This window comes from Aspergillus aculeatinus (genome assembly GCF_003184765.1).
Source record: "Aspergillus aculeatinus CBS 121060 unplaced genomic scaffold BO66scaffold_41, whole genome shotgun sequence".
NCBI classification, from domain to species: domain Eukaryota; kingdom Fungi; phylum Ascomycota; class Eurotiomycetes; order Eurotiales; family Aspergillaceae; genus Aspergillus; species Aspergillus aculeatinus.
The window spans coordinates 271,687-286,541 of record NW_020291510.1 but is presented as its reverse complement, the minus strand read 5'-3'; the positions used below and the strand labels follow the sequence as shown (position 1 = coordinate 286,541).

Here is a 14,855-nt window from a genome sequence, read left to right as displayed (position 1 = left end):
AGGTGGGTCAAACGACGTGTAATCCAGTATCAAGCATAGTATTGTCAAGTGGTAACTGCGCGTAATGGTGTCTCAGTTGCCAATCCATGACCGGCTGGATGCGATGCAGTGTACATCCCATGCAGCTATTATTTTAAATATGTGGAGCATGTGCTTGATCTGGACGCTGATTCTTAGAGATCGCGGACACCGTCAGAGAATGTATTGTGTGTTTTTTGTTGGTTGTATTGCTATAATGTACTATGATGCCGAGTAGCCAATCATGCACAGAAAAGCCCAGCAATGATGAAGTACATTCCAGACAAACCTAAAGAAATCCGATGAAGATCCTCAGTTGCCAGCATTTCAGAAAAACAGCTCTTACCAAGGTGAAAGCTTCTGAGTGCCGTATCCTATGTTTATTTGGTGATACAACATGCTGGAATGCAGCACACTCATGCTTAAGTCTTGAACACGCACCAGAGAGAAAAGGTGATGTTTACAGAAGTACTAATAAGTAATCTGACAAGTTCTTTGATTGAGTAACAATTCCTGATTCTTCATCATAAGGTTTGAATGCTCGGGCCTCTGTAAATGCGCAAAGTAGGAAATTTAAAAGGTGTAGCCCTCTAATAACACATTAGCTGGATTCGCTCCGATGTATGAACATGATGATTTTACCAATCGGGTAGTAAAATTTTCTCTATTCACATCTTCTGACTTGATTCCCTGAGGGATATATGCAATGAACATGACTGGGGCCAAGACATTCCCAATCCAAGTATTGGTGAGGCATGTGATGAGAAAGGATTTATCAAATAGAAGGGCTTAAATATTGTAGTAAGACCTACAATTTACTAGTAGTACCAGCCATAAGGAGGATTTAAGTTTTGATACAATGCGAACCACCTATGCAACTTGACCCGGACTAGGCTAATTCTCCAAGTTTTCCTCCGCAGGGAGCCAATGGCCTCTGCTGTACTAGTGACCTCATACATTTATGTGACATTTTTCCCATGATCAGCCAGCCCGCTAGATTCAAGTATGAGTGTCATTCTTCAGATTGCCGGGATATCAAACTATGCCTCGGTGCAGAGAGACCGCAAGAACGAATGCATTCATATGTATCCCTTGCTGGTGCTGCAAAATCGCCGGGTATGATTTGCCTGACCAGTGCTTGTCGATTAGTTTGAGCTCGAATGAGCACTGTAGAGGCACTCCAATGATCTGTCATCATGTAAGATGAGGGCCCTGAATGGGCCATGGCAAGACAAGTAAAGGTCAAATCTCTCGAACCTTTCTACCTCGCTTCATACCCTCTTGTTGGATCTTGCTGACTGGATGTGTCTCAGGATGCAAGTGTGCCTACCCACATGTTACTGATTATCTTGGCCAAATTGCGCTTTCTGCATGACTTTTTCAGTGCCAGAACAGGTGCTGAATTGTCGTAAAGTGTTCTTACGTCGAGGAATGTAAGCTAAGAACATCACGGAAGATGGTTACATACGCTACACTACAACATAGTAAACCTTTACCTGACTTTGCCACCTATCAACCCGCAATCAGTGCCAGGCGACATCACTTCTAAATCTCTGCAACCTGCACATGACTCCAAATGAGATTATTTGAAGTGTAAACTATGCAGCCTTGCGCAGTCAACTTGGCCCTTACTGACAAGAAAGGAGGCACTGCATCCCAATGTAATAGATTCCTGGGCTTAGTCTTTTTTTCTCTTCCTTTTCTTTGCTTTTGATTGATTTTACGCTTCCCTATTGCCATACAACCAAGGCGAGTATGCATGCATAAGCGTATTGTGGGTTTTGTTCCTCGTCTTGTTTTTACAGCATGTTTGTGATAATTTGAAACTCCGTATAAAGCTAACCTATATATCTCGACTTGTACTAATTAGGTAGCAACTCATATATCCCCTGTTCTATCTCCATTCCTTTCCTCACTGCTGAGCCAATCTGATCTATTCATAATCCCACAACAGCTCAGTTACTATCCTATCTAGGACAGAGAATCAAAGATGAGAACGTGATTTGGGAGACGCTTTCAAAACGCCGGGAAGATGAGAGACTATTGGCGATTGATTCATGAAATCGATTATTGGGCCCTCATCTTGACGGGTGGCATGCCAGTCGCGGCGTTTGTGGTAGGGATCGTGTGGGTCCCTTTGAAAATACAGACTGCTGTTTTCAGTATCGTTTTCGCTGGGTTTTCGAGTATCAGCATCACTGCAGGCAAGAACCAACGCATTATTAAGGTGTCATTGACTGACAAAGCCTAGGATATCATCGCCTGTGGTCACATCGTGCCTATTCTGCACATCCCGGACTACAGGTATTCTTCGCAACCTTTGGAGCAAGTGCAGGTCTATACAGTATTATAAGATGGTGCAGTGACCACCGAGCCCATCATCAATACCTCGATAGTGACCGAGATCCGTATTCCGCACGCCGGGGCCTTTTCCATGCACATTATGGTTGGCTTCTTGTGAAACCAAAGCCCGGAACGATAGGCTATGTCAACATTCAAGATCTTCTCAGAGACAACCTCGTCATGTGGCAATACGAGAACTATCCAATGTTATTTTTTCTAATGGCATTTGTTCTGCCCACCGCAGTGTCCACTCTCCTGTTCAACGACCTTTACGGGGGCATTGTTTATGCTAGTTGTCTAAGATTATTCTTCATTCAACAATCCATGTTCTGCATCAACTCTCTGGCTCACTGGGTTGGAGAAAAGCCATTTTCAGGCAATACACCGTGTGACAATTTTCTAGTCGCTCTGATAACTTACGGAGAGGGCTACCACAACTTCCATCATGAATTTCCAATGGACTATCGGAACGGGATTCGATGGATGGATTACGACCCAACAAAGTGGTTCATATGGCTTTGTGCATACGCAAACCTCGCATCTGGTCTCAAGACTTTCCCCGAAAATGAGATCGAGAAGAGTCGCTTCCAGCGACTGGAACATCAATTGGAAATCAGACGACAAAAGATTTCCTGGGGAACTAAGCCTGAAGAGCTTCCGGCAATAAGCATTGCACAATTCACTGATCGCGTGAGGGCGGGTTCCTCATTGATTATTATCAACGATGTTGCACACGATGTATCGGAATTCATGCATGATCATCCCGGTGGGATCGTCCAGATGGAAGCGAATATTGGCAGAGATTGTACTAAACTTTTCTATGGTGGTATCTACATGCATTCAAATGCTGCCGTCAACTTACTGTCTACCATGCGAGTTGCACGAATTGTGAACACTGCTTGCCAGGTCAAGTCACTCAATTCATACCCAGGGAGTTCTGGCTCCGATGGGCTCGGGGGACCGTTGGTCGAACTGTCATGAAACACGACTATGCCGGCAAATACGCCGATAAGCAGACATTTGGGAATATGTTGGACATTTGCAACGCTCATTCAGAGATTGGGTATGTCGTTTTGTGCAAACTGGGCATGAGCTATCTGCGCTATCGGAGCAGCCACCTTTTCAACTATATTGGGGAACGAATATTCTTGCCCTGGAAACAATTTATTAATTGTTCAGATTCTCCCTATGAGCTAGTCCATCAATACAAATAGCTTTATGAAATCAGGCCTAATCTATCTTGTCTTTTCTCAGCAACCAGGCTGCCTCGCATCGCCCACCTCGGTAGTTCTTAGCCAAGCAGTCCCTCGGAGAGCCTACATAGCCTGAATTCATCTATTATCTCACGTCCTTGACACCTTTATTCATACCTGGTAGGCAATCACACCTGGCCTCTGGTTCTGCTTTTGAATACTTTTTCACTGACTATAGTACCATTACCACAGCTATATCACCGTCGCCGTAGCCTTATACTGTAGGCTGGGGCCGGCAACATAGATTAAACCCAGCACTAAAGACTATATTTGAACACTACTACTGCAGATCACATTCAGAGGAGGGGAGGGGCTAAAGGGTCCTCCATTCATTCTTGTAGGGTAGATATCTCTGTTCGAAGAGCTGTCTTGAGCAGTATATCAACAGTTTTGCGCTGTTAGTGTATATTCTGAAGGCATCGATAGTAGTCTTGATCTTAGGGGCCTGGATATTCCAAAGTCCATGACATGTACATAATTTACTTTTGAAGCGCTTTTACAGCTGAGATGTTTATTTGTTGGATTCGAATAAAGTTGGATCGTGACATAAATCATTCTGTGGTATTTGCTTGTTATTAGGGAGAGAGAGTACAGCTGGTCACAAGATACGGCAGCTCTATGTAGGTTGTTCTTCGCGCCCGGGAGACCACAGTCAAGTTATGAATACCGTGGGTATAAGAATCTTTTACTGTACTAGCTTTTTAATGTAAGACTGGCGTCTAGGCATAAGCTTGCAAGGCACCTATCTCTCTACAACCTCGCCTTTCTTGTCAAGCCGCTCGCGACACCCATCCAGAAGTTTTCAAATGCTGACGACTTTGATCTCCCGCTATCATAGCTCGTCATGCCTAGCCCCTGCAAGGTCCTGCCTCAGAAGTAAATTTTCTCTCCGCTTCCACGCCAACCTCGCAGCACCGTCCGCCGCCATAGTCATTTCCTTCAACGAACCAAGAATAGGAACTCCATCGCCGACAGCCTCCCGAATAGCGCGATGCACAAGCTCGCCATCAAAGTGGTCCGTCAATACAATTGCGTAGTCCACCCTCTTGGTTTTCGTTGCGCCTGTCTTCCTGCGGGATTCTGAGAGTCACATTGTTAGGCCCATCATGATATGGATTTTGGGGTGCGTGATTTGGGGTGCATACCTCTGGTAGCTTGCAAGTATGCATGAATACTGCCTGCCAGAGACTCTACATACTCATCTTGAACTGCCGTGACCTGATTACGTGTGAGGACCAGGTCCGGCAAGTTCCCATGCGCCCACCAGGAGTCCAAATTGAGGGGAAGTTCATCGAGCGTTTTCTCCTCCTCGTCATTTTCTCCGTTACCGCTGGCCTCATTCCGCAGCGGCTCCTCCACACCCAGCAACATCTCGACTGCCGGGTCATACCCCATCAACGTCAACCTCGTCTTTTGTACCGCGTGTGTCAAAAATCCCCGATCGCCTCCCTGTTTAATGAGAGTCCTAAAGTGTGCATCACCGCTAACAAGCTCATCCACAAGCCGGCGTTGAATCCGCTCACTCGCCCACGGAGTCAACGGAAGATACGGATACCCTGACTGGCGGCGGCGGCGGGTTTGCGGCCCATCGTACAACTGGACGCCACAATGGAATTGTCCCTGGTGGATAACCAGCACTCTAGCATCCTCTTCAACCGCCGGATTCAGGTAGTGTGTGCAGAAGGCTCGCGGGGGAACTGCCCCCTCGAGGATTACAATTCCCGCCTGCTGCCCGGCTTGCACAACGGCGTGTTTCAGCGTGTCGTTGAAAAAGTCCGGCACGCCGACCACGGCCCAGGTCACGTTGACGCTATGAGCTTCGAAAGCCGTGGTCTTGAGTTTAGTCAAGACCTCAGTAAATGTTTCGGTGATGTCGGATATAGACAGCTTCTTCTTCAAAAGGCCGCACGAGATGAGGGTGGACTTGATCCATCGCTTGGTAGGGGCGGGGATCGTCCTGGAGACATCATCATAAATTGAACGAATCGAACCTCGTGTCCAGACGACATATGAAGTGCTGCTAACGGCAAATCTCGCATCGATGGCCTCGAACAGTTGCCAGACGGCGCTGCTCATGAGCGCCAACGGCGTCGAACCACGGGAGTTCGGCCCCGGCCCCGCTAGCCCTGATTGCCGAAAGTGATTCATGGATAATTCGAGAATCTGTCTCTGATAATCCTGGTGATCGATTGCGCCTAGCAGCGTGAAATTGTCTGCGGAGTTGGCGTAGGAGGCTATGACAAGATGGTGGCCAAGGTCGATACCGATGGGTTCGTTTGGGGGCGCATTCTCGCACGTTTCCTGCGCTACAGCCTCAAAAGAGACGGGCCACAACAGCAGAGCCAGAAAGGCACTGGAAACGATCATATCGCGGTTGTAGTCAACCTTATTTTTCCTTTTGTCTCATATATTTCTTCTTGTTGATTTTCTTTTTTTTCTTTTTCTTGCTTTACAATTTTGCGGCCTGTGGGTGGTTAGCTTTATTTATTAGGAGGTCGCTAGGCAGAATTGGAGCTAAAGCGCATCGTGCCTGAACCGAGTGGATAAGTGGAGACCAATAGATAAGGGGCTACGATCTCGGGACGTATCCCGAGAGGAGTCTGGTTGGCTTGACCCGCTCACATCGATTCGTTTGTCATTGAACCAGATGGTCCTTCCTATATCGAAACCAGAACCATGTATATATGTATGAGAACGTTCCTCACCGAATGGCCTAAGCGGAAGGGCAGCTTCGACAAGATAAGCCCTTCAAAGAGGTGATGTAGGCGTACTGCCGGCAGAATAGTAGTAAATGCAACTTGACTCAGGAAGTCTGTCACCGGGCCGTGACCGCCCGGCGAGGTCGCAGCAAAATTCCTTCCTACTGTAGTGAGACTACACTACAACACACCCAGTTGAAAAGATTCACCACCCAGCTCTGACCATTTCTGTTTTACCATACTAGCCTTCTAAGCTCTTGCGATTTCGCGCTCTCAGCCTCAGAAGCATGTTAGTAACCAAACTTGTCGGCGCCCCGCTGCTTTCCCCACCCCTCGCTCGCTTACCATCTCGCCGGACTTCAACATTCCTGGCCGCATGCTGCGATGCTCTCGTGTACAATCATTTTCAATTGCTATTGCCACTTGACGATGTTTAGAATGGATGTCAGGACGGCAGTATTGTTCCCGAGTGAGCAGTAAGCGTAGATTATGTGTGAGTTAGATGCCAGTCCAGTCTCTTTGTTCTAAAAAGGGCAGGCGGACCCATGCTTTTCTCCCCATGATCTCTTTGTTTTGGATATCATATAAGAGAACTTTCAGAAACACTTGTTCCGCTTTTTAGTTCCTACATCACCTCGTCACCTCCTTATATTTCTTCTTCCATGAATATCCACTATATGGCATCTCCTTCGCGCCAGCATCCCAGACGGAAGCGCCGTGTTTATCACCCCCCTCCACAGTTCTGGGATAAACTCACTAAGCTGTGGTTGACCAAGAGCGCTTTGAGAGAAAACAACCGACGAATTCTATCTCTATCCTCAAGCCGGACTTTCTTTGCCAAATTCTACATCTTTGCCCCTGACTTTTTGCGTAGTTGCCCCGCTACTTGTTTACAAGAGATCAGAAGACTTTCCCGCTGCGGAGGTCCGGATCTATCGGATCTTAGGCATGTAAGTTGCTCATCTTCTCGGTATACCTTCATATCTATACCTAAAGTAGGTATATACTAAATCATATTGCGCTCAGCATCCCCTACCTCCCGACTTTCATCAAGACTCTGTAGTTCCTACCAGCTCAGACTCAAGACGCCCCAACACAATATCCACTCAGACTTTGATTGGAAACACCACAGTCTATGACCCGCACTTCGAGGATCATCTACTCCAAAATGGTATCTTTATGCCATTATCCAGATATCCAGATGGTAGCAGACCATCAAAACCGAAGAACCTTGCGCACATTAGAAGAAGAATACAGGCCCCTCGCCCCTCGTCAGCACTCCCCGAAAGCACGACTCTCGATCAGGAGTACGAGGATTTCCTCGAACTCAATCACGATGCTGCTGACGAGCAGGCTGTCATTACAGAGGTCTTGCCGGTTCTCGAGGGCAAGCACCGGGCTCGTTCCCAGGTTGCGGGCGGGCACCCATTCAAGAACCTGGCCCCCTTGACCGACGGCACGCTCGCCAGTGCGAAGCCTGATCTATACCACGGCGCACGACCCAATCGGCTCGCGCCCGCCATCCGGAAGCAGCTGCACAAACAGATTCGCCCGTCAAGTCAGACGGATCGTCCAGTGGCCCCGAACTTCTTCATCGAGGCCAAGGGCCGTCATGGAACGGCCCGGGCAGCCACGCGCCAGGCGTGCTATGATGGTGCGCTGGGAGCGCGCGCCATGCATTCCCTCCGGCTATTCGGGGGTGTGGGCGACAGCGGATATGACGACAAGGCCTACACTATCATGTCGACATATCGTGCTGGAACCCTGAGGATCTACGCGACTCACCCGACCAGGTCTAGCAGCCCCGACCGTCTCACTGACTATGTGATGACACAGATCGGACGTTACTCGCTGATCGGCAGTCCCGAATCCTATCGGCAAGGGCGGGACGCCTGCCGAAATAGTAGAGACCTGGCTAAAGATTACAGGAACGAGATCATCCGGCAAGCAAACGAACAATATGCGAGGTTCTGTGCTCAGACCGCCCCGCCGCCGTAGATGAGATCTCGGTTCACTTTGCAAGAGTGGGGGCCCAGCGGGATTCAGGGGTCGGTGGGGGTTCGTTCCTCAGCTCTGTGGCAGGCCTGGGTGAGACAAGGCTAGATCGCTCGGATCAGCAGCGCTGGGGTGATTTTGGCCGTATTGCGTATTCGTGAGCAGCCAGCTACAGGGCTGCAATAGCTGGTCATATAGATTGTGAAACTATTGTATTTCGTTCGTGCCACTAATAGAATCAGGCATATCATTAGAAATGTCTTCTTGTTGAAGAAACTCGATTGAAAATGAGGGTTGAGTCCTAATTACACTTGCTGTTTAGGGGAAGTGGCACAAGGTGGAAAGAATTGGTTGCGGTGTGGTATTGGATGAGGTTTTGCAGCTGTTCTGAAGAGCAGTTTACCATTGGGCATCGGAAGAGTCGATCGAGGACGAGCAATGGCCTTTTCTTAGGGCACCGATTGCGGCAAGAGGACGTGCACATGTGGGGCAAAAAAGGATGCGACGGGAAAACAATATGCTCAACCTCGGGATCGAACCGAGGACCTTCTGTGTTTTTATTGCAGGGCAATGTAAGACAGACGCCTTAACCACTGGGCCAGTCGAGCTGATGTTACAGGTATTCTCGCCGTGTTAAATGTATGACCAGCGCAAGCTTTAACTTGCGGTTGCAGCCCCTCCGCACCTAGCTTAGCCCCTATATTCATCCACTGTTGAAGGTGAACTACTCATCTATGGTTTCTATCCTCTCTGCTCGTCTTCTGGTGCACGTTATGGCGATCAATAATCAAGTCCTTTTTAGACTGTGTCGGTGCTGCTTCTGCTTTTCATCGCTCTCGAGTCCATAAAGTCGACCACCGCACGGCGATTTAAATGTATTCTTATTACACCCTAATTGCCGTCGGCTTTTTGTACCAAGCAACCCAATTTCAGTGGCAGTGCCAAGTCAAAAAAAGACAGCAGAGAATTCTTTTTCTTTTTTCATTCTCTTAAAAGAAGCACTCGCATCTACTTATGTTTAGACTCGATTTGAAGTCCCTCCCCGTCCAATCTTCTAAATCTGAACAATCTTGTAAACTTACACTTTGTCCATGGAAACCTCGTGTTCGCACATGATACTAGCTAGCTTGAGCTGATAGCATTGTTCATCACATGTATCAATGGAAATCCGGATCTCGCAACTAGGATGGATTGGATGATGTTATTTTACATGGATCAAACGCTCATCTGACGGCCCGGAAACCGGATCGGTGAAAACAATCCCTGTCGACACGAACTCCGTAGAGGAAGTATACTTTCAGACAACCCAGCCGGATATGATGTCTTACAAGCAACGTCAGCTAGTAACCTCAAATCCGAAACAAGGTCCGACGCCATAATTTTGATAGGGTGATTCCAGTAAAATGAATGCGGCTGACAACCCCAAACGTAAGGATGCATCCGTTCTTTCGGACACAGTACGGGCATCTGGCGTTGGTACACTACCACCCCTGTCGATTGTATGTCGTTGGCTTTCCGATCCTGGTACGCTGCTGTAATTGCTAACGCGCTTTACAAAGTTGCAGAGTATGCATGGACATCTTTTTACCAGAATTCCTGCTTCATGACATAAGGTCTCTCTACGTCCGACTCTACGTCTAAAACCACAGTATAAATACTGCTGGCAGAACTACTATTACCATAAGGTAGCCCCGTCACCTTGAGTCATTATTCCCGCAGCGACATCCAGAAACGGCAGTAAACATGCTAATCTTCACAACAGCTGCCCCCGTGGCCGTGATCCTGGTTAGTAAGTCTCCATTTGATACTTTCGAACGGATTCTCTCATTCACATCATCCAACTAGTGGTGTATACGACCGCAAGAATGGCTTACAATGCCATCTGGCATCCACTAAAAAAGATACCGGGTCCCCTCCTCCACCGCATCACCCCAATCCCCTGGCTCATCAGCTGGATCAGTGGAATGAGCCACGTCACCCTACTCCAGCTCCACGAGCAGTACGGCCCTGTGGTCCGAACCGCCCCCAACCAAGTCTCTTTCATCAGCGCCACCGCCCAGCAACAGATCTACAGCACGGAGGCCATCGGGCGGGACCCTCAACGCTTCGCGCGGTTCATCGAAGGCGAACAAGACATCGCCAACTATGAGCATGAGTCCGATCACCGACGGTTCCGCAAAGCGATATACCAAGCAGTCACTGGCCCGGCATTGTCGACGCATGAAGGGGTCATTCGCCGCAACGCGTCGGTCTTTCGGGAACGACTCGATGCCGCCGTGGTGGGAGGCGGTGGTGAGGGTCGAGTGGATATGACCAAGCTATACAGCTGGCTAACGTTCGACCTGGCCGGCGATTTCATCTGGAGGGAGCCCTTTGGCTGCTTGCAGAACATGAGAACGCATCCATGGCTCGCGGTGATGGATTTCATGAGCCTCGGGACCTACTTTCGCCTGGTCGGCGTTTCTCCTCTGCTGCAGAAGCTGATCTGGGCGGTAATTCCCAAGCGCATCCGCGACTATCCCCGCCAGGTCATACAGGCGAAGTGTGAGAGCAGTAGCCGCAATAGCAAAGATGCAGGGGAGAGCGTGCTCTGCCTCATGCGCCAGCGCAAGATCCTTTCCCCGACGGAGATGGACGCCAATCTGATGGTGCTGGCTGTCGCCGGTAGTGTGACTGTTCATTCTACTGTCTTGGCCGCCACAGCCTTCCTGGCGGCGCAGAGACAGTGCGCGGGTCGCGCGGGGGAGGAGGTGCGGGCGGCGTTTGCGCGGGAGGAGGACATCGCCCACCCTGCAGTCACGAACCTGCCGTATCTAAACGCGGTCATCATGGAGGCCTTTCGGCTGTGCCCTGCCCAGCCCACTTCAGGGCCGAGAAAGGTGCTTGATGACTTTGTCACCATCGACGGTTATTGTCTTCCCAAAGGTGTCAGTGAGCCCCCCCCTCCCTCCTTAAGGTGAAATATGTAGCAGTGTGCCTATTGAACCTGACTTACTACAAGGTTAGACAATCATTCGAGCCCCCCAATACTGCAGCGGAAGATACTCTCGGTTCTTCCGGGACCCACACGAGTTCCATCCTGAACGGTGGCTCGATAGTCCGGAATACAGCTCAGATGATAAAAGTGTAGTGCATCCGTTCCTGCTGGGTCGACAGAGCTGCCCGGGCCGGCAGCTGGCCGAGATGGAGATGACCCATGTTCTGGCCAGGATGCTGTGGGCGTTTGACTGGCAACTGGAAGAACCGGACTTTAACATCTGTTCGTGGCGAAGCAGCATGGTCTGGGAAGTTCCACCTCTGCCCTTACGACTGACTCGATTAGAAGCAGCCAGTGAGTGAGCGACGTGTTCTGGCCGAGGTTGATTCCTCATCATCTTGCGGGGCGTCGCGGCGAGAGGTGAGATCACGCTCGGCTGTTTGAATAGTACACGATTGGGATCATTTGGGGAAGGGGTATCCCACGTTGGCAGTTCGTGCTGACTATTATGGTTGAGAGAGCGGGAAAGGGGGCTTTATTTTTTAATATAGAGAATACCGGCTACTTACGGGCTTGGCATGAATCAAATAAGCACGGAGTTCTATCGATCTCCTCGCCGATACGGCTGCAATTGCGATACTAGAGATCCATCGAAAGACAAATTTAGAGGCACCCCGCTTCGAAAACTATCTCAGACGACGAAGAAAGACACATTGCCCCTCAAATCCGTCGAGCTGCGACCCACATGTGCAATAAATTCACCGGGCTCGACCACGTATCGCATCCCCGCGTCCCACAGTCCAAGACTGCTAACACGAACCTCCAAACTGACTGTAGCTGTTTCACCAGCCCGGATAAAGACCTTCTGAAACCCCTTGAGCTGCTTATTTGGCGTGACAACCGAAGAAACCGGATCCACCACATAGAGCTGCACGACCTCTTTCCCGTCCCGATCGCTGGTATTCTTTACATTCACCGTAACAGTAACATTATCCGACGCCCGAAGAATCTTTGGGACTACTTGAACATCACTATACTCGAACGTCGAGTAACTCTCCCCGTGCCCGAACCCGAACCACACATCCGGCGTATCGAGCACATACTCGCGGCCGAAGTCCAGAGTTCCATTGGCATACCGCGCACCGGGCTTTCGAACCTGGCGTCCGGAGTTCAGGTAGTCGTAGTACACGGGCAGGCTGCCCACGTCGCGCGGAAAGCTGATGGGCAGGCGTCCGCTGGGGTTGTGGTGGCCGAATAGCACATCGGCCAGCGCGAGGCCGCCGTTCTGGGAGGAGTAGAATTGCTGAATTAGGGCTGCCGCCGTTCCGTTGGCGGAAAGCCAGGGCTCGGTGATGGGTTTCCCAGAAGAGAAAACCACGACGGTCGGCTTTCCGGTGGCTATGACTTGTTGTATGAGAGCGCATTGGGCGCCTACAAGCCGCAGGTCACTTGTGTCGTAGCCTTCTCCGGTCGTCGCGTTGAGGCCTTCGTCTGAGCCCTGGAGGTCTCGCGCCCATGTGCCTACGATCACGATGGCCACGTCGGCGGCCTGTGCCTGGCTCACTGCTTCGGCGATGTGCGACTCGTAGTTGCTCCAGGCTTCGCATCCCAGAGCGTACAGAGCCTCGCCGCCGTATTTGGTGGCTAAGGATTGGATTCCTTGCTTGGGGGTCATGCCGTCTGGTCGGTACGCGGTGTAGTCCCCATACTAGAAATATGCCACGCTGTGAGATGTGGGGCCGCGATCGGGAAGGAACGACTTACGTTCATCATGTCGGCGAAAGGCCCGAGGACTGCTACTCTCTGAGGCTTCTGAGGCAAAGGCAGGATACTCTCCCGGTTATGGAGAAGAACAATCGACTCCCGATCCATCTCCGTGGCAAGATCCAGCGCCTCGGGCGTGTGAATGAGTGACGGCCAATCCGTCGGCGGTGCGGCGGGGAATGAATCTTCAAACAAGCCCATATCGAATTTAGCTCGAAGCACTCGTCGGACTGCCTCGTCGACGATTGGTACGGACAAGGTCCCTTGAGAAACGAGGTTAGGAATTGTATCGAAGCTGCTGTCCATGGTTATTAGGAATGTGTTCCAAGCAACACGGGCACGAAGGGCGGGCTATCCACAATGTTCCGCTGTATTCCGTATCCCCGCCAGCTGGCAGGACCATCATGGTCACTGCTTCCTTGTCTATTGGGTCGCTCCTGCACATCTTAAAAGTATGACAGAGTCGGTCCGGACCCCCGTCATCAGAAGTGGTAAAGTATTGGAAGCCCCACTACTAGCGCAGCACCTCACTGAGCAGGTAATTGTTGCTCACGGACGGAATGCCATCGTACCTGGAGGGAGGCTTTAGAATCATGTCACCTGCAGTGAAAGCAAGGGAGCTGGACGAGATACGAGTTATATGCGCTCATCACTGTGAAAGCTCCGGTCTCCTGCAGCGCTCGGCGGAACGGAGGGAGAAACGTGGTTTGAAGCTCTCTCGGCCCGCCATGAATAGGACCATTGTAGATTCCCTGCTCTGAGTTTGTATAGCCCGCGAAGTGCTTGGTAAAGGATGCAACCTTGGACTTCCAGAGACCCCGCACAAATGCTGCTCCAAACTCTCCGGCTAAGTATGGATCCTCGGAGAAAGATTCTTCAACCTGCGTTGACTGAGATTAGTGGCGTAGCCTCGTTGTTCCTGCAGGTTATCGACTTGCCCTGCCGTGCCTCGGGTCCCTGGCAAGATCTAATGAGGGGGCAAAATATTGTGTGATGCCCACTGCGCGACCCTCTTTACCGATCGTTTCAGCAACATGCTCCATCAGCTAGTAGGGTTGCTGTCAGCTCGCAAGGGATGCACCAGGATCTTGATTCGAAAGAAGTATAATACCTCAACATCCCAGGATGCCCCAAGCCCGATGGGAGAAGTGAATATAGTAGCGTTTGGAAGTCCAAGACCATGAAGCCCTGTCTCAAGAACCATTCATCAAAGTCTACTATAATACCTGATGGGTGGGTAGTGGTACCTTCAGCTTGCACGATCGCCGGAATAGACAACCTTGATGCATTCATGATCCAGTCCTGTACACTCTTGGCCCCGCGGTGGGCCAGCTCAAGTGTAGTGCGCGGGTAGCTGACTGAGAGGGCTCGCGGGTGGCTTGGAATCAGAATCAATCGAACGAGATGGAAACTCAAATGTCTACTACAAACCTCGCAGCATGCCAGTATGATTGAACATGTGATTTCTCATGGATGTTTCATTGATATACTCCGTCTCGAAGTCAACAAAACTATTTAGCTCCCCTTTTGTACCCGTCAGCCCTCATCATGTTCGGTAGCAATATTGGAGTGTCTCCCAGAATCACCTTGCATGAGCTGAGCCATCTTCTCCCTCAGGGTCATTTGAGAGAGAAGATCTTGCACTCGGACAGCTGTTTCCAGATTTGGATCCTGATATAGTGCTCGAGCGGACTTAGTTGCTGGGGATTCTTGAGGAGAAACTTGGCTGGACGACGTCGAGGTTCCCGCCTGCGACACGCCACGCACGGCTGTAGCCACAAGCGCCAGTAGTGTGAGCCTCATAGA

General features: G+C 50.2%; 5 protein-coding genes and 1 non-coding gene across 6 annotated transcripts; 3 read left to right on the top strand and 3 right to left on the bottom strand.

Annotated features, from left to right (window-relative positions):
• Positions 1 to 2,113: 2,113 nt before the first annotated feature.
• Positions 2,114 to 3,342, top strand: BO66DRAFT_328979 (acyl-CoA desaturase; the record flags this gene model as incomplete). Its single annotated transcript, XM_025644006.1, is given in 2 exon segments — positions 2,114 to 2,247; positions 2,265 to 3,342. 2 exon segments carry the CDS (start codon positions 2,114 to 2,116, stop codon positions 3,340 to 3,342), a joined length of 1,212 nt encoding a protein of 403 aa, XP_025501413.1.
• Positions 3,343 to 4,440: 1,098 nt separating this feature from the next.
• On the bottom strand, positions 4,441 to 6,050 carry BO66DRAFT_379247 (uncharacterized protein). Its single transcript, XM_025645834.1, has 2 exons — positions 4,760 to 6,050; positions 4,441 to 4,694 (listed from the first exon to the last, which is right to left on the bottom strand). Exons 1-2 carry the CDS (start codon positions 5,979 to 5,981, stop codon positions 4,447 to 4,449), a joined length of 1,470 nt encoding a protein of 489 aa, XP_025501412.1. The 5' UTR covers positions 5,982 to 6,050; the 3' UTR covers positions 4,441 to 4,446.
• A 955-nt stretch (positions 6,051 to 7,005) lies between these two features.
• BO66DRAFT_282749 (uncharacterized protein) lies at positions 7,006 to 8,281 on the top strand (the record flags this gene model as incomplete). The annotated part of the gene is made up of 2 exons (XM_025643088.1): positions 7,006 to 7,263; positions 7,340 to 8,281. Coding segments are annotated over 2 exons (1,200 nt in total), but the record flags the coding sequence as incomplete, so codon positions are not given.
• A 545-nt stretch (positions 8,282 to 8,826) lies between these two features.
• On the bottom strand, positions 8,827 to 8,916 carry BO66DRAFT_t237. Its single transcript has one exon. It is a non-coding gene; the product is annotated as a tRNA-Val (tRNA).
• A 1,111-nt stretch (positions 8,917 to 10,027) lies between these two features.
• Positions 10,028 to 11,808, top strand: BO66DRAFT_422143 (cytochrome P450). Its single transcript, XM_025650025.1, has 4 exons — positions 10,028 to 10,093; positions 10,154 to 10,836; positions 10,915 to 11,187; positions 11,315 to 11,808. The coding sequence occupies exons 2-4, from the start codon at positions 10,174 to 10,176 to the stop codon at positions 11,645 to 11,647; spliced, it is 1,269 nt and encodes a 422-aa protein (XP_025501410.1). The 5' UTR covers positions 10,028 to 10,093; positions 10,154 to 10,173; the 3' UTR covers positions 11,648 to 11,808.
• A 168-nt stretch (positions 11,809 to 11,976) lies between these two features.
• BO66DRAFT_328995 (glycoside hydrolase) lies at positions 11,977 to 14,852 on the bottom strand (the record flags this gene model as incomplete). The annotated part of the gene is given in 10 exon segments (XM_025644007.1): positions 11,977 to 12,993; positions 13,050 to 13,347; positions 13,409 to 13,560; positions 13,576 to 13,621; positions 13,683 to 13,923; positions 13,984 to 14,095; positions 14,161 to 14,237; positions 14,297 to 14,407; positions 14,481 to 14,573; positions 14,636 to 14,852. 10 exon segments carry the CDS (start codon positions 14,850 to 14,852, stop codon positions 11,977 to 11,979), a joined length of 2,364 nt encoding a protein of 787 aa, XP_025501409.1.
• Positions 14,853 to 14,855: the final 3 nt, after the last annotated feature.